The 18,023-nt window shown below is 43.5% G+C and overlaps 1 protein-coding gene and 2 long non-coding RNA genes across 4 annotated transcripts; all 3 read left to right on the top strand.

Annotated features, from left to right (window-relative positions):
• On the top strand, nt 1–2,110 carry LOC133558850 (uncharacterized). 2 transcript variants are annotated; one of them, XR_009808038.1, is made up of 3 exons: nt 1–159; nt 1,613–1,818; nt 1,976–2,110. It is a non-coding gene; the product is annotated as an uncharacterized LOC133558850 (long non-coding RNA). The 2 variants fall into 2 exon arrangements; XR_009808037.1 differs by lacking the exon at nt 1–159 and adding an exon at nt 1,138–1,530.
• Nucleotides 2,111–2,198: 88 nt separating this feature from the next.
• Nucleotides 2,199–2,986, top strand: LOC133558849 (uncharacterized). Its single transcript, XR_009808036.1, has 3 exons — nt 2,199–2,405; nt 2,563–2,697; nt 2,780–2,986. It is a non-coding gene; the product is annotated as an uncharacterized LOC133558849 (long non-coding RNA).
• Nucleotides 2,987–3,778: 792 nt separating this feature from the next.
• Nucleotides 3,779–6,806, top strand: LOC133558848 (putative uncharacterized protein DDB_G0286901). The gene is made up of 2 exons (XM_061909975.1): nt 3,779–3,879; nt 3,962–6,806. The coding sequence occupies exon 2, from the start codon at nt 5,593–5,595 to the stop codon at nt 6,265–6,267; it is 675 nt and encodes a 224-aa protein (XP_061765959.1). The 5' UTR covers nt 3,779–3,879; nt 3,962–5,592; the 3' UTR covers nt 6,268–6,806.
• The last annotated feature ends 11,217 nt before the right edge of the window (nt 6,807–18,023 follow it).

Here is an 18,023-nt window from a genome sequence, read left to right as displayed (position 1 = left end):
ATGAAGCTACGTCGTGAAAGGCCTGCGCTTGAGGTCGTGATTCCATGCTCAGCTTTTTTAGACCCATGCCAGATTTTGTATTTTGTAGGAATACAGTATTTGTATTTGTGGAGGGGGGCGTGGTCGGTGTGTAAGGACCAGCTTCGAAGTCAGCAGCAGGTAATAAATAAATGATAAATGGGTTGTACTTGTATAGCGCTTTTCTACCTTCAAGGTACTCAAAGTGCTTTGACACTACTTCCACATTTACCCATTCACACACATATTCACACATTGATGGAGGGAGCTGCCATGCAAGGCGCTAACCAGCACCCATCAGGAGCAAGGGTGAAGTGTCTTGCTCAAGGACACAACGGACGTGACGAGGTTGGTACTAGGTGGGGATTGAACCAGGGAGCTGTGCTTCTCGCTTCCTTGGACCCCACGTCTGGATCTCGAATGCCTCCCTTGATCCTCGATCCCCGCTCTGGACACAGACCTCTTGACGCCTCTCTCTGCCCCACGGACCTCGATTGGATCATGGACCCTTTTGCCTAGAATCCTAGAATCAGGAGACGATTGTGAACTTTACAAGCCTTCTGTTGATGTCCCATAAGCGACCGTTAGCTCTTTGTTCTCCGTGCTTTCTTCCCCATGCTTGATTTGTCCCGTGTCTTCTCCCTTGTGCCCCCAGTAATTTCCTTCCGTTGCCTTGGATTCGAGGTGTACGTCTCTCGGAACACCTTGGAACCCACCCCTGGATCTCGAATGCATTCCTTGATCCTCGACCCCCGCTATGGACACGGACCTCTTGATGCCTCTCTCTGCCCCACGGACCTAGTTTGGATCACAGAGCCCTTTTGCCTGTAGCCCCTTTGGATTTGTCTGCTTTCTTATCCAACAATTATGGTTGTACTCCACAGCTTATTATTCATACACATAGTCTTACACCATACACACTCTTGGATTATGTCACACACCATTCTCTAGTTAATCTATTAGTATTGTTTCATTATTATATGTATTATATTGTGTGTGTATATATATATATATATATATATATATATATATATATGTAAACTTTCTGTGTGGAGTTTGCATGTTCTCCCTGTGAATACGTGGGTTCCCTCCGGGTACTCCGGCTTCCTCCCACCTCCAAAGACATGCACCTGGGGATAGGTTGATTGGCAACACTAAATTGGCCCTAGTGTGTGAATGTGATTGTGAATGTTGTCTGTCTATCTGTGTTGGCCCTGCGATGAGGTGGTGACTTGTCCAGGGTGTACCCCGCCTTCCGCCCGACTGTAGCTGAGATAGGCGCCAGCGCCCCCCGCGACCCCAAAAGGGAATAAGCGGTAGAAAATGGATGGGATGGATGGATGTAATAAATAATAGAGCGACATCGCCCACTTGTAGTTCTGTGCCGTCACAACTCCTCCTCCAACCATAACACGGACTCTAGGAAGTAGAATCAGGAGACGACGTCACAACCTTTCGAACTTTTCAAGCCAACTTTACAAACCAACTTTACAAGCCTTCTGTTGATGTCCCGTAAGCGATCATTAGCTCTTTGCTCTCCTTGCTTTCTTCCCAGTGCTTGATGTGTCTCCTGTCTTCTCCCTTGTGCCCGCAGTGTTTTCTTTCCGTTGTTTTGGATTCGAGCTGTGTGTCTCGGAACACCTTGGAACCCACCTCTGGATCTCGACTGCCTCCTTTGATCCTCGACCACCGCTCTGGACACGGACCTCTTGACGCCTCTCTCTGCCCCACGGGCCTTGCTTGGATCACGGAGCCCTTTAGCCTATATCCCCTTTGGATTCGTCTGCTTCCTCATTTATGGTAATACTCAACATAGTCGTACACCATACACACTCTTGGATTTTGTTACACACCATTCTCTAGTTAATTTATTAGTATTGTTTCATTATTATGTATATTATATTGTGTGTATATATATATGTACGAATAATCATAGAGCGACATCGCCCACTTGTAGTTCTGTGCCGTCACAACTCCTCCTCCAACCATAACACGGACTCTAGGAAAAAGAATCAGGAGACGACGTCACAACCTTTCGAACTTTACAAGCCAACTTTACAAACCAACTTTACAAGCCTTCTGTTGATGTCCCGTAAGCGAGCGTTAGCTCTTTGCTCTCCTTGCTTTCTTCCCCGTGCTTGATGTGTCCCCTGTCTTCTCCCTTGTGCCCGCAGTGTTTTCCTTCCGTTGCTTTGGATTTGAGCTGTGTGTCTCGGAACACCTTGGAACCCATCCCTGGATCTCGACTGCCTCCCTTGATCCTCGACCACCGCTCTGGACACGGACCTCTTGACGCCTCTCTCTGCCCCACGGGCCTTGCTTGGATCACGGGGCCCTTTTGCCTATATCCCCTTTGGATTTGTCTGCTTCCTCATCCAACAATTATGGTAATACTCAACATAGTCGTACACCATACACACTCTTGGATTTTGTTACACACCATTCTCTAGTTAATTTATTAGTATTGTTTCATTATTATGTATATTATATTGTGTGTATATATATATGTACGAATAATCATAGAGCGACATCGCCCACTTGTAGTTCTGTGCCGTCACAACTCCTCCTCCAACCATAACACGGACTCTAGGAAAAAGAATCAGGAGACGACGTCACAACCTTTCGAACTTTACAAGCCAACTTTACAAACCAACTTTACAAGCCTTCTGTTGATGTCCCGTAAGCGAGCGTTAGCTCTTTGCTCTCCTTGCTTTCTTCCCCGTGCTTGATGTGTCCCCTGTCTTCTCCCTTGTGCCCGCAGTGTTTTCCTTCCGTTGCTTTGGATTTGAGCTGTGTGTCTCGGAACACCTTGGAACCCATCCCTGGATCTCGACTGCCTCCCTTGATCCTCGACCACCGCTCTGGACACGGACCTCTTGACGCCTCTCTCTGCCCCACGGGCCTTGCTTGGATCACGGGGCCCTTTTGCCTATATCCCCTTTGGATTTGTCTGCTTCCTCATCCAACAATTATGGTAATACTCAACATAGTCGTACACCATACACACTCTTGGATTTTGTTACACACCATTCTCTAGTTAATTTATTAGTATTGTTTCATTATTATGTATATTATATTGTGTGTATATATATATGTATGTAATAATCATAGAGCGACATCGCCCACTTGTAGTTCTGTGCCGTCACAACTCCTCCTCCAACCATAACACGGACTCTAGGAAATAGAATCAGGAGACGACGTCACAACCTTTCAAATTTTACTAGCCAACTTTACGAGCCAACTTTACAAACCAACTTTACAAGCCTTCTGTTGATGTCCCGTAAGCGATCATTAGCTCTTTGCTCTCCTTGCTTTCTTCCCAGTGCTTGATGTGTCTCCTGTCTTCTCCCTTGTGCCCGCAGTGTTTTCTTTCCGTTGTTTTGGATTCGAGCTGTGTGTCTCGGAACACCTTGGAACCCACCTCTGGATCTCGACTGCCTCCTTTGATCCTCGACCACCGCTCTGGACACGGACCTCTTGACGCCTCTCTCTGCCCCACGGGCCTTGCTTGGATCACGGAGCCCTTTAGCCTATATCCCCTTTGGATTCGTCTGCTTCCTCATTTATGGTAATACTCAACATAGTCTTACACCATACACACTCTTGGATTTTGTTACACACCATTCTCTAGTTAATTTATTAGTATTGTTTCATTATTATGTATATTATATTGTGTGTATATATATATGTATGTAATAATCATAGAGCGACATCGCCCACTTGTAGTTCTGTGCCGTCACAACTCCTCCTCCAACCATAACACGGACTCTAGGAAAAAGAATCAGGAGACGACGTCACAACCTTTCGAACTTTACAAGCCAACTTTACAAACCAACTTTACAAGCCTTCTGTTGATATCCTGTAAGCGAGCGTTAGCTCTTTGCTCTCCTTGCTTTCTTCCCCGTGCTTGATGTGTCTCCTGTCTTCTCCCCTGTGCCCGCAGTGTTTTCCTTCCGTTGCTTTGGATTCGACCTGTGTGTCTCGGAACACCTTGGAACCCACCTCTGGATCTCGACTGCCTCCTTTGATCCTCGACCACCACTCTGGACACGGACCTCTTGACGCCTCTCTCTGCCCCACGGGCCTTGCTTGGATCACGGAGCCCTTTTGCCTATATCCCCTTTGGATTTGTCTGCTTCCTCATCCAACAATTATGGTAATACTCAACATAGTCTTACACCAGACATACTCTTGGATTTTGTTACACACCATTCTCTAGTTAATTTATTAGTATTGTTTCATTATTATATATATATTACATTGTGTGTATATATATGTATGTAATGATCATAGAGCGATATCGCCCACGTGTAGTTCTGTGCCGTCACAACTCCTCTTTAAACCATAACACGTAGAATCAGGAGACTTTACAAGCAACTTAACAGGATCCCGTTGATTCGGCCGGCAAACACATGTTAATATTTATTTGCAGCTCATTCCTTTCATTTGGACCCAAGAGCAGGGCTGTTTGGGGCTTTAATTCGCGAGGCGGCGTTGTCGGTGGCGGCGCCAAGTGACGCCGTGCTTGAGTGGAGAGAGAGAGATTCCCTGTGATGCCGGGGTAGAGAAAAAATAAAAAGGCATTATTTGTGTTTATCACTGGAGAATGTCACACATTGCAGCACTTAGGCGGAGCAGCAGATGGTCAAACACACTCCGTGGCCTGGAGGAGCGTTCACACTCCACTGACGACACTCTGCTAAACAAACAACAGCCAGTGGACGGCCATGTTCCAACGTACCGGAGACAAAAGCCTGTCCACTTCATGGAGCGATGTCGGAGTTAATATCGTTATTGATCGCTGCGCATCTTCCTTCTTCACCTGTCGTAGGCTGGATTTTCATTTCCTGTGTGCGTGGGTCCATACACTGATCAATACAGGAGTAATAATGTAGGCCTGGTCTGTCAGAGGTCCTGATTTGACAAGACTGTAGTCCCTCAATTTACCAGCATGTTGACGTAATTGTCTCTCAACCCTTTCTTACGCTTTAGGACGCAAAACTGTGTTTCAGTTACGGGTTTGTTGCGTGCTTCCGCCATCGAGATGTGGAAGAACACAAAGGTGAAGACAAACAAGACGGGGAGCAAAAAGTACAAGAACGTGAACATGGAGAAAAACAAGACGAGGAGCAAAAAGAACAACGTTATGAACAGTGATAAGAACAACAAGAAGAACAGGAAGAACAAGACTATAAATATGAGGTAAAACAAGAAAACGCTAAAATGACAGGAACATGATCATGAAGAAAAACAACGGGAAGAACAAAAGGAACAAGAACATGAGCATCAAGACAAAAAGGGGAACAATAACATGGACATGTAGAAAAAACAGAACAAAAAGAACATGAACATGAAGGAAAACAACAAAAAGAACAAAAAAAACATGAACATGAAGAAAAACCAATACAAAAAGAACATAGACATGAGGAAAATCAAGAGGAATAAAAAGAACATGAAGATGAAGAAAACCAACAAAAATAACAAAGAGAACAAGAACATGAAGAAAAACAATGAGAAGAAAAAAACAAAAAGAACGTGAAGAAAAACAACAAGAGGAACAAAAAGAACAATATCATGAACATGAAGAAAAATAAGTACAAAAAGAACATAGACATGAAGAAAAACAAAAGGAACAAAAATAAAATGAACATGAAGAAAAACAGCAAGAGGAACAGAAATAACAGGAGCATGAACATAAAGAAAAACAACAAGAGGAACAAAAATAACAAGAACATGAACCTGAAGAAAAACAAGTACAAAAAGAACATGGACATGGAGAAAAACAAGAACAAAGAAAACAAGAACATGAACCTGAAGAAAAACAACAAGAAGAACAAAAATAACAAGAACATGAAGAAAAACAACAAGAGGAACAAAAGCAACGATATCATGAACATGAAGAAAAACAAGTGCAAAGAAAACATGAACATGAAGAAAAACAAGAGGATCAAAAAGAACAAAAATATGAACATAAAGTCAAACAGGATCAAGAACATGAACTTGAAGAAAAACAAGAACAAAAAGAACAAGAACATGAAGAAAAATAAGAGGAACAAAAAGAACAAGCACATGAACATAAACACAAACAACAGGAGCAACAACACGAACATGAAGAAAAATAAAGTACAAAAAGAACAGGGACATGAAGAAAAACAAGAACAAAGAGCACAAGAACATGAACATGAAGAAAAACAACAAGAAGAACAAAAACAACAAGAACATGAAGAAAAACAAGAGGAACAAAAATAGCAAGAACATGAACATGAAGAAAAACAACAAGAGGAACAAAAACAACGATATCATGAACATGAATAAAAACAAGTACAAAAAAACATGAACATGAAGAAAAACAAGAGGAACAAAAAGAAAGATAACATGGACATTAAATAAAACAACAAGAATAACAAAAAGACCAAGAACATGAAGAAAAACAAGAGGAACAAAAAGAACAAGAACATGAACATAAAGACAAACAACAGGAACAACAACATGAACATGAAGAAAAACAAGAACAAAAAGAACATGAACACAAAAAAAGAACAGGAATGAATAAGAACAAGAAAAAGAACAAAAAGAACATGAATAAAAACAAGAGGAACACAAAGAACAAGAACATGCATTAGACTGTTACATAGTAGTGTGTGATATCATGTTTCATACAAGCAGTCATGCTGAGTGTTTACTTGTGTGTGATATCCTGTGCGATACAAGCAGTCCTGCAGGGTGTTTACTTGTGTGTGATATCATGTGCGATACAAGCAGTCGTGCAGAGTGTTTACTTGTGTGTGATATCATGTGCAATACAAGCAGTCCTGCAACGTGTTTACTTGTGTGTGATATCATGTGCGATACAAGCAGTCGTGCAGAGTGTTTACTTGTGTGTGATATCATGTGCAATACAAACAGTCCTGCAGGGTGTTTACTTGTGTGTGATATCATGTGCAATACAAGCAGTCCTGCAACGTGTTTACTTGTGTGTGATATCATGTGCGATACAAGCAGTCGTGCAGAGTGTTTACTTGTGTGTGATATCATGTGCGATACAAGCAGTCCTGCAGGGTGTTTACTTGTGTGTGATATCATGTGCGATACAAGTAGTCCTGCAGTGTGTTTACTTGTTTGTGATATAATGCCCGATACAAGCAGTCCTGCACCGTGTTTACTAGTGTGTAATATCATGTTCGATACAAGCAGTCGTCGGGAGTGTTTATTTGTGTGTGATATCATGTACAATACAAGCAGTTCTGTAGCATATTTACATGTCTGTGATATCATGTGTTGATATAATGCCCGATACAAGGAGTTCTGCGGCGTGTGTACTTGTGTGTGATATAGTGTGCGATACAAGCAGTCATGCATAATGTTTACTTTTGTGTGAAACCATATGCGATACAAGCAGTTCTGCAGCATGTTTACTTGTGTGTGATATCATGGGATACATACTTGTGTGTGATATCATGTGCAATACAAGCAGTTCTGCAGAGTGTTTACTTGTGTGTGATATCATGTGCGATACAAGCAGTCCTGCAGCGTGTTTACTTGTGTGTGATATCATGTGGGATACAAGCAGTCCTTCAGCGTGTTTACTTGTGTGTGATATCATGCCCGATAAAGCAGTTCTGCAGAGTGTTTACTTGTGTGTGATATCATGTGGGATACAAGAAGGCATGCAGCGTGTTTACTTGTGTGTGATATCATGCCCGATAAAGCAGTTCTGCAGAGTGTTTACTTGTGTGTGATATCATGTGCGATACAAGCAGTCCTGCAGCGTGTTTACTTGTGTGTGATATCATGTGGGATACAAGCAGGCATGCAGCGTGTTTACTTGTGTGTGATATCATGCCCGATAAAGCAGTTCTGCAGAGTGTTTACTTGTGTGTGATATCATGTGGGATACAAGCAGGCATGCAGCGTGTTTACTTGTGTGTGATATCATGCCCGATAAAGCAGTTCTGCAGAGTGTTTACTTGTGTGTGATATCATGTGCGATACAAGCAGTCCTGCAGCGTGTTTACTTGTGTGTGATATCATGTGGGATACAAACAGTCCTTCAGCGTGTTTACTTGTGTGTGATATCATGTGCGATAAAGCAGTTCTGCAGAGTGTTTACTTGTGTGTGATATCATGTGCGATACAAGCAGTCCTCCAGCGTGTTTACTTGTGTGTGATATCATGTGGGATACAAGCAGTCCTTCAGCGTGTTTACTTGTGTGTGATATCATGTGGGATACAAGAAGCCCTTCAGCGTGTTTACTTGTGTGTTACATCATGTGCGATACAAGCAGTTCTGCAGCGTGTTTACTTGTGTGTGATATCATGTGCGATACAAGCAGTCCTCCAGCGTGTTTACTCGTGTGTGATATCATGTGGGATACAAGCAGTCCTTCAGCGTGTTTACTTGTGTGGGATATCATGTGGGATACAAGCAGTCCTTCAGCGTGTTTACTTGTGTGTGATATCATGTGGGATACAAGCAGTCCTGCAGAGTGTTTACTTGTGTGTTACATCATGTGCGATACAAGCAGTCCTGCTGCGTGTTTACTTGTGTGTGATATAATGTGCGATACAAGCAGTCCTTCAGCGTGTTTACCTGTGTGTGATATCCTGCCTAATAAAGCAGTTCTGCAGTGTTTATTTGTGTGTCATATCATGTGCGTGATATCATGTGCAATACAAGCAGTCCTGTAGTGTGTTTACTTGTGTGTGATATCATGTGCGATACAAGCAGTTCTGCAGAGTGTTTACTTGTGTGTGATATCATGTGCGATACAAGCAGTCCTGCGGCGTGTTTACTTGTGTGTGATATCATGTGCAATACAAGCAGTACTGCGGCGTGTTTACTTGTGTGTGATATCATGCCCGATAAAGCAGTTCTGCAGAGTGTTTACTTGTGTGTGATATCATGTGCGATACAAGCAGGCATGCAGCGTGTTTACTTGTGTGTGATATCATGCCCAATAAAGCAGGTATGCAGAGTGTTTACTTGTGTGTGATATCATGTGCGATACAAGCAGGTCTGCGGCGTGTTTACATGTGTGTGATATCATGTGGGATACAAGCAGTCCTTTAGCGTGTTTACTTGTGTGTGTTATCATGTGCGATACAAGCAGTCCTTCGGCGTGTTTACTTGTGTGTGATATCATGCCCGATAAAGCAGTTCTGCAGAGGGTTTACTTGTGTGTGATATCATGTACGATACAAGCAGTCCTTTAGCACGTTTACTTGTGTGTGTTATCATGTGCGATACAAGCAGTCCTTTAGCACGTTTACTTGTGTGTGATATCATGTGCGATACAAGCAGTCCTGCAGTGTGTTTACTTGTGTGTGATATCATGTGGGATACAAGCAGTCCTTCAGCCTGTTTACTTGTGTGTGATATCATGCCCCATAAAGCAGTTCTGCAGAGTGTTTACTTGTGTGTGATATCATGTGCGATACAAGCAGTCCTTTAGCGTGTTTACTTGTGTGATATCATGTGCAGTACAAGCAGCCCTACGGCATGTTTACTTGTGTGTGATATCATGTGCAATACAAGCAGTCCTTTAGTGTGTTTACTTGTGTGTGTTATCATGTGCGATACAAGCAGTCCTTCAGCGTGTTTACTTGTATGTGATATCCTGCCTAATAAAGCATTTCTGCAGTGTTTACTTGTGTGTGATATCATGTGCGTGATATCATGTGCGATACAAGCAGTCCTTTAGCGTGTTTACTTGTGTGTGTTATCATGTGCGATACAAGCAGTCCTTCGGCGTGTTTACTTGTGTGTGATATCATGCCCGATAAAGCAGTTCTGCAGAGTGTTTACTTGTGTGTGATATCATGTGCGATAAAAGCAGTCCTTTAGCACGTTTACTTGTGTGTGTTATCATGTGCGATACAAGCAGGCCTTTAGCACGTTTACTTGTGTGTGATATCATGTGCGATACAAGCAATCCTGCAGTGTGTTTACTTGTGTGTGATATCATGTGGGATACAAGCGGTCCTTCAGGGTGTTTACTTGTGTGTGATATCATGTGCGATACAATCAGTCCTGCGGCGTGTTTACTTGTGTGTGATATCATGTGCGATACAATCAGCCCTGCAGCCTAGACAAAGTTGTCTCTCTTGCAAAGACGGACAGCGATGAGACGAGGTAGCATCCTCCCACCTGTCCATGCTCACCTTCCACCAGCTGCAAGCTCCGCCCACCTGCTGTGCTCCCCTCCCCCCACGACCACGGCTGATTCCAGCGCACTAATCAGCGGCTCAATAAATCAGCGGCCCGGCAATAAGCATTACTCCCAATTAGGGCCGTTTGCTCGGTGAGGGAAAGCAGCTGACACCTTCATAAACGCCGCTTTCATTAGCGGCCATCGACCGGGCCGGGCCGACCGTGAGCAGCGGGAGAGAGATGAGACGGCGAAGGAGCAGTCAGACTTTTTTTCCTGAAAGAAAAGTGAGGAAGAAAAACAAGATGAATTCCCTCTGCCGGGTTGGATCTGGGGTCAGCTGTCACCGAACCGAGTCCCGGGCACCGCATCGGACTCTGTCGGAGCGTGGGTCCAACCCAGGGGTCATCAAATCTTGTGAAACCAAGAGCTACTTCTTGGGTACTGATTAATGCCAAGGGCTACCAGTTTGATACACACTTAAATAAATTGCCAGAAATAGCCAATTTGCTTAGTTTAACTTTAATAAATAAATCTATATATAAAGCCCAAAAAAAGTCTGCGTGCTCCAGTACTCTGGAATGCCCTCCCGGTAACAGTTCGAGATGCTACCTCAGTAGAAGCATTTAAGTCTCACCTTAAAACTCATTTGTATACTCGAGCCCAGGGGTCGGGAACCTTTTTGGCTGAGAGAGCCATGAAAGCCAAATATTTCAAAATGTATTTCCGTGAGAGCCATATCATATTTTTTAACACTCAATACAAATAAATGCATGCATTTTTAAGTAAGACCAACATTTTTAGAGGATAAAAAGTCCCTTAATCTTTTTCATAAAATTGTTATTCTGAAGCTAACCAATAATAAATAAAATGTCATCTCTGTTGATCATGTTTTTGTTTTGCCATGTGCTGTTTGTCTTTTGGACTCTTTAAGTTCCTTTTTTTTTCGACTCCCTTGTCTGGTTTCCTTGGTTACTCATTTTGTCCACCTGTCTCTGGTGGACAAAATGCCCGCTCACCTGCTTCCCGAGCACTAATCAGAGGCAGTATTTAAGCTTGTCTTTGCCAGTCAGTCGCCCTGGCGTCAATGTGATCTTTTCTTGCTCTGTGCTGACTTGTTTCATGCCTTGCCATAGTTTCATGCTTCATGCCATGCCAAGTAAGTTTTGTTTGATTTATGTTGAGTCTGTTCATGCGTTAGCTTTGTTCCTTAGCCCAAGTTGTGCCTCCGCTGTGAGTGGTTCTTGTTTGTATCTTTTTTTAGTTTAAATTAAGTCATGTTTTTACCTAAATGCCATGTCCCGAGTAGTCCGTCTGCCTTCCTGGGAGAACGACCCCGCAGCAAGCTGCGACCCCCCCATCGTGACATAAAATACTTCTTACCATTAATGCGACTTCTTGAACAGGTGCGGTAGGAAACGGATGGATGGATTTAAATGCATGAGAATGTTTTATATTTTGAACGTTATTTTTAGCACTGTGAATTCCAGCGGAATTATTCATTACTTATCGTGTTAAGCAATGTCAGCTAAGATTTATCTGAGAGCCAGATGCAGTCATCAAAAGAGCCACATCTGGCTCTAGAGCCATAGGTTCCCTACCCCTGCTTTAGCCTTTAAACAGGCCTCCTTTTTAGACCAGTTGATCTGCCGCTTCTTTTCTTTTTCTCCTCTGTCCCCCCCTCCCTTGTGGAGGGGGTCCGGTCCGATGACCATGGATGAAGTACTGGCTGTCCAGAGTCGGGACCCAGGATGGACCGCTCGCCTGTGTATCGGTTGGGGACATGTCTCCGATACTGATCCGACTCCGCTTGGGATGGTTTCCTGTGGACGGGACTCTCGCTGCTGTCTTGGATCCGCTTTGAACTGAACTCTCGCGGCTGTGTTGGAGCCACTATGGATTGAACTTTCACAGTATCATGTTAGACCCGCTCGACATCCATTGCTTTCGGTCCCCTAGAGGGGGGATTGCCCACATTTGAGGTCCTCTCCAAGGTTTCTTTTAGTTGTCATTGTCACTGGCGTCCCACTGGGTGTGAGTTTTCCTTGCCCTTATGTGGGTTCTTCGGAGGATGTCGTAGTCGTAGTGGTTTGTACAGTCCTTTCAGACCCCGCCTTCCGCCCGATTGTAGCAGAGACAGGCGCCAGCGCCCCCCGCAACCCCAAAAGGGAATAAGCGGTAGAAAATGGATGGATGGATAAATAAACATTGATTGATTGATTGATTGATTGATAAAAAAAATGGGTATTTCTGTCCGTCATTCCGTCATACATTTTTTTTCCTTTTACGGGAGTTTTTTTTTGTAGAGAATAAATGATGTAAAAAACACTTAAGTGAACGGTTTAAAAGAGGAGAAAACACAAAAAAAATAAATAAATACATTTTGAAACATAGTTTATCTTCAATTTTGACTCTTTAAAATTCAAAATTCAACCGGAAAAAATTAAGAGAAAAACTAGCTAATTCGAATCTTTTTGAAAAAATTAAAAAAATGATTAATGGAACATCATTAGTCATTTTTCCTGATTAAGATTAATTTTAGAATTTTGATGACATGTTTTAAATAGGTTAAAACCCAATCTGCACTTTGTTAGAATATATAACAAATTGGACCAAGCTATGTTTCTAACAAAGACCAATCATTATTTCTTCTAGATTTTCCAGAACAAAAATTTTCTAAGAAAATCAAAAGACTTTGAAATAAGATTTAAATTTGATTCTACAGATTTTCTAGATTTGCCAGAATATTTTTGGGGAGTTTTAATCAAAATAAGTTTGAAGAAATATTTCACAAATACCGTATTTCCTTGAATTGCGGCAGGGTGACACTTCCCCTGTCATCATTTTCAAAATGGAAGAGGCTGATTTCAATACCGGTAATTTGAAATCGCATAAAGGGAAGAAGATTAAGAGCTATTCCGTAGGATTTAAGGTCCAATCTTACATCACACTCAAATTTTTACTGCATGCCTTTGGTAAGCGCAGGAGTGAGAAGAGGTTTTAAATTAATTCAAGGAAATACGGTATTCTTCGTCGAAAAAACACACGCTAAAATGAAGAATTAAATTAAAATGTATTTATTATTCTTTACAATAATAAAAAAAAACAGTACTTGAACATTGACTTAAATTGTCAGGAAAGAAGAGGAAGGAATTTAAAAGGTAAAAAGGTATATGTGTTTAAAAATCCTAAAACCATTTTTAAGGTTGTATTTTTTTCTCTAAAATTGTCATTCTGAAAGTTAGAAGAAGCAAAGTAAAAAAAAAAAAGAATTTATTTAAAGAAGTGAAGACCAAGTCTTTTGTTGTGGAATTTCTGACTTTTATTCCATATTTTGTGTCTGTTGAAATCCTAAAGGAAAATCCATCAAAAAGCTTTTAGAACTCCGCTCTTTTCTTTTTTTTCTATTCAGAACCAAGGGATATGTGGGGAAAAGTTCCCTTTGTGGCCACTCTGACCATTCTAAGAAATGTTACGACTGTTTGTTATGACTAAGAGATCCACGATTGTTTGGGAGCCAGCAGGGGCAAAATAGCAAGACCTTGACACATGAGGGAGTCATATAAGAAGCCAGTGGACCAATATTTGATATAATTTGCATGATTTGTATGACTCTAGAGCCCCGGGACAACGTTGTCTGTTTGCATTGGCAATTTAATCCAACCTGTACTTTTGGATTTTGGGTAAATGGAACTTTTGTACTAAATCCACTATGTTGCTGTCTAAGTTTCGGACCGTTCCACCACACTTTAAAATATTTTCTTGGATTTTCAAATTCTATTTGAGTTTTGTCTCTCAAAGCGAGACCAGCTTGCTAGTAAATAAATACAATTAAAAAAATAGAGGCAGCTCACTGGTATTTGCTGCTATATGAGCTATTTTTAGAACAGGCCAGCGGGCCACTCATCTGGTCCTTACGGGCAACCTGGTGCCTGCGCGTTGGTGACCCCTGTGTTAGATCCACTATGGACTGGACTTTGGCAATATTATGCTAGACCCGCTGTGTGGACTGCATTATGACTCAAGTAAACAACACAAAAATTGTGTATGTTCCAATAAAAATATACAACATTACAGATGGCCCTCACACATTTATCAAAATGTTTTAGGATATCACCACGAGCTCAGGAACACTTCAGAAAACCAGTCAGTAACTACAGTTGTTCGCTACATCTGTATGTGCAAGTTAAAATTCTATTATGCCATTTATCAACAACACCCAGAAACGCTGTCGGCTTCTTTGGGCCCGAGCACATCTAAGATGGACTGATGCAAAGTGGAAAAGTGTTCTGTGGTCTGACGAGCCCACCTTTCAAATTGTTTTTTAGAAACCGCGGACGTCGTGTCCTCCGGACCAAAGAGGAAAAGGACCATCCGGATTGTTTTAGGCGCAAAGTTCCAAAGCCAGCATGTGTGATGGCACGGGGGTGCATTAGTGCCCAAGGCATGGGTAATTTACACATCTGTAAGTCTAGGTTTTGGACCATTCCACCACATTTTAAAATATTTAAAAATTCTATTTGAGTTTTGTCTCTCAAAGCGAGACCAGCTTGCTAGTAAATAAATACAATTAAAAAAAAAATAGAGGCACCTCACTGGTATTTGCTGCTATTTGAGCTATTTTTAGAACAGGCCAGCGGGCGACCCATCTGGTCCTCACGGGCAACCTGGTGCCCACGGGCACCGCGTTGGTGACCCCTGTGTTAGATCCACTATGGACTGGACTTTGGCAATATTATGCTAGACCCACTCGACATCCATTGCATCCTTAGGTGTCACCCTGGACAAAGAAGGCAGGTACACCTTGGACATAGAAGGCAGGTAGACCCGGGACAAAAGAGGGAGGTAGACCCCAGCAAACGAGTTAGGTAGACCCTGGATAAAGAAGGCAGGTAGACCCCAGACAATAAGAGCAGGGAAGACCGGGGAAAAAGAAGTCAGGTAGACCCTTGACAAAGAAGTCTGGTAGATCCTGGACAAACAAGGCATGTAGACCCAGAACAAAGAAGGCAGGTAGACCCAGGACAAAAGAGGGAGGTAGACCCTAGCAAACAAGTTAGGTAGACCCTGGATAAAGAAGGCAGGTAGACCCTACACAATGAGGGCAGGGAAGACCGGGGAAAAAGAAGTCAGGTAGACCCTTGACAAAGAAGTCTGGTAGATCCTGGACAAACAAGGCAGGTAGACCCAGAACAAAGAAGGCAGGTAGACCTTGGACAAAAGAGGGAGGTAGACCTTAGCAAACAAGTTAGGTAGACCCTGGATAAAGAACGCAGGTAGACCCTACACAATAAGGGCAGGGAAGACCGGGGAAAAAGAAGTCAGGTAGACCCTTGACCAAGAAGTCTGGTAGATCCTGGACAAACAAGGCAGGTCGACCCTACACAATAAGGGCAGGGAAGACCGGGGTAAAAGAAGTCAGGAAGACCGGGGTAAAAGAAGTCAGGTAGACCCTTGACAAAGAAGTCTGGTAGATCCTGGACAAACAAGGCAGGTAAACCATACACAATAAGGGCAGGGAAGACCGGGGTAAAAGAAGTCAGGTAGACCCTTGACCAAGAAGTCTGGTAGATCCTGGACAAACAAGGCAGGTCGACCCTACACAATAAGGGCAGGGAAGACCGGGGTAAAAGAAGTCAGGAAGACCGGGGTAAAAAAAAGTCAGGTAGACCCTTGACAAAGAAGTCTGGTAGATCCTGGACAAACAAGGCAGGTAGACCCTACACAATAAGGGCAGGGAAGACCGGGGTAAAATAAGTCAGGTAGACCGGGGTAAAAGAAGTCAGGTAGACCCTTGACAAAGAAGTCTGGTAGATCCTGGACAAACAAGGTAGGTCGACCCTACACAATAAGGGCAGGGAAGACCGGGGTAAAAGAAGTCAGGTAGACCCTTGACAAAGAAGTCAGGTAGACCCTTGACAAAGAAGTCTGGTAAATCCTGGACAAACAAGGCAGGTCGACCCTACACAATAAGGGCAGGGAAGACCGGGGTAAAAGAAGTCAGGTAGACCCTTGACAAAGAAGTCAGGTAGACCCTTGACAGAGAAGTCTGGTAGATCCTGGACAAACAAGGCAGGTAGACCCAGAACAAAGAAGGCAGGTAGACCCTGGACAAAAGAGGAAGGTAGACCCTAGCAAACAAGTTAGGTAGACCCTGGATAAAGAAGGCAGGTAGACCGGGGTAAAATAAGTCAGGTAGACCCTTGACAAAGAAGTCTGCTAGATCCTGGACAAACAAGGCAGGTAGACCCTACACAATAAGGGCATGGAAGACCGGGGTAAAATAAGTCAGGTAGACCGGGGTAAAAGAAGTCAGGTAGACCCTTGACAAAGAAGTCTGGTAGATCCTGGACAAACAAGGCAGATAGACCCAGGACAAAGAAGGCAGTTAGACCCTGGACAAAGAGGACAGGTACATCCTGGACAATAAGGGCATGGTTGGTGACCCCTGGTCCAACCGGTCTGGCTGGTTTTCCCGGCCGTGACATCACGCTTCAACCCGTCAGAAACCTCGGCACGGTGCAGACCGGCCAGCAACCCCCAGATGGCAGTGTGGTACCACGCCGCCGTGAGCCCGACGCCTCGTTTCAGGAATCGCACACAGGAACAGGATCGCTCCCCCGCACCGAATAATGAATCTCCCCGAGAGCTGGGGTGCGTCATCACGTGATGCGGGAGAATCCTCCTCGCATCCTTAACGACCTTCCAGTGTCATCTATGAAGATTTAAGTCGCGTCGCCACGCTCGGCACGCAGTGGACCGGCTCGGCCCCATTTCCCCGCCGACTGGCGAGGTGTCAGTCGCTCTGGCTCCGGTGCGGCCCGTCTGTGTCGATCCGGAGCCAGATTTGATTTTCAGTGGCAAGCTGCTGTCATTTGTCCATGTTTCATTCCCTCCAGGGCGGCCCGCACTAAGTGCGCGGTGATTAAAGGCGGATTGGGGATAATCGAACACGAGCATTGAAGCGGCAGTCAGTTAGACAAGGAGGACCTGGCGCCGGCGCCGACGACAGCAGGGACGCTTTATTAGCGCGACAATGGCTTCATTACGCCGTGAGTCATCTGTGCTGCACGCAGCGGGAGCACACCAGACCATGGGCAACATTTCACACGTCTAACAACTTTCCTGCAAGGAGACGTGTGAGCCGGGTTTCCAGATGGGAGTCCCTGAAGAGTTCTTCAAAAGATCGACTCCGTGTTGGAGTTCTTTCAGAAATTCTCCACAGGTTACATGTTTTATTTTTGGTCGAGGAAGTGATCACTAGTAGCAGTTCGACGATCTGGATCAGAATATTTCTAATTCTTACTAAGGTAAACTCCTTTTTGTTGCCTATGTTGGCACTGCAATGAGTTGGCCCTTGTCCTCGGTCTACCCCCGCCCACTAGGGGAGACCGGATGCAATGGACGTCAAGTGGGTCTAGCATAATATTGTGAAAGTCCAGTCCATAAAAGATCTAAGATAATAGTGAGAGTCCAGTCCATAGTGGATCTAACATAATAGTGAGAGTCCAGTCCATAGTGGATCTAACATAATAGTGAGAGAGTCCAGTCCATAGTGGATATAACATAATAGTGTGACAGTCCAGTCCATAGTGGATCTAACATAATATTGTGAGAGTCCAGTCCATAGTGGATATAACATAATAGTGATAGTCCAGTCCTTAGTGGATCTAACATAATAGTGAGAGAGTCCAGTCCATAGTGGATCTAACATATTATTGTGAGAGTCCAGTCCATAGTGGATCTAACATAATAGTGTGAGAGTCCAGTCCATAGTGGATATAACATAATAGTGTGAGAGTCCAGTCCATAGTGGATCTAACATAATATTGTGAGAGTCCAGTCCATAGTGGATAT

This window comes from Nerophis ophidion, linkage group LG09 (genome assembly GCF_033978795.1).
Source record: "Nerophis ophidion isolate RoL-2023_Sa linkage group LG09, RoL_Noph_v1.0, whole genome shotgun sequence".
Lineage (NCBI taxonomy): Eukaryota > Metazoa > Chordata > Actinopteri > Syngnathiformes > Syngnathidae > Nerophis > Nerophis ophidion.
Note: the sequence above shows the minus strand (reverse complement) of the source record. Positions and strands in the feature narration are given on the sequence as shown.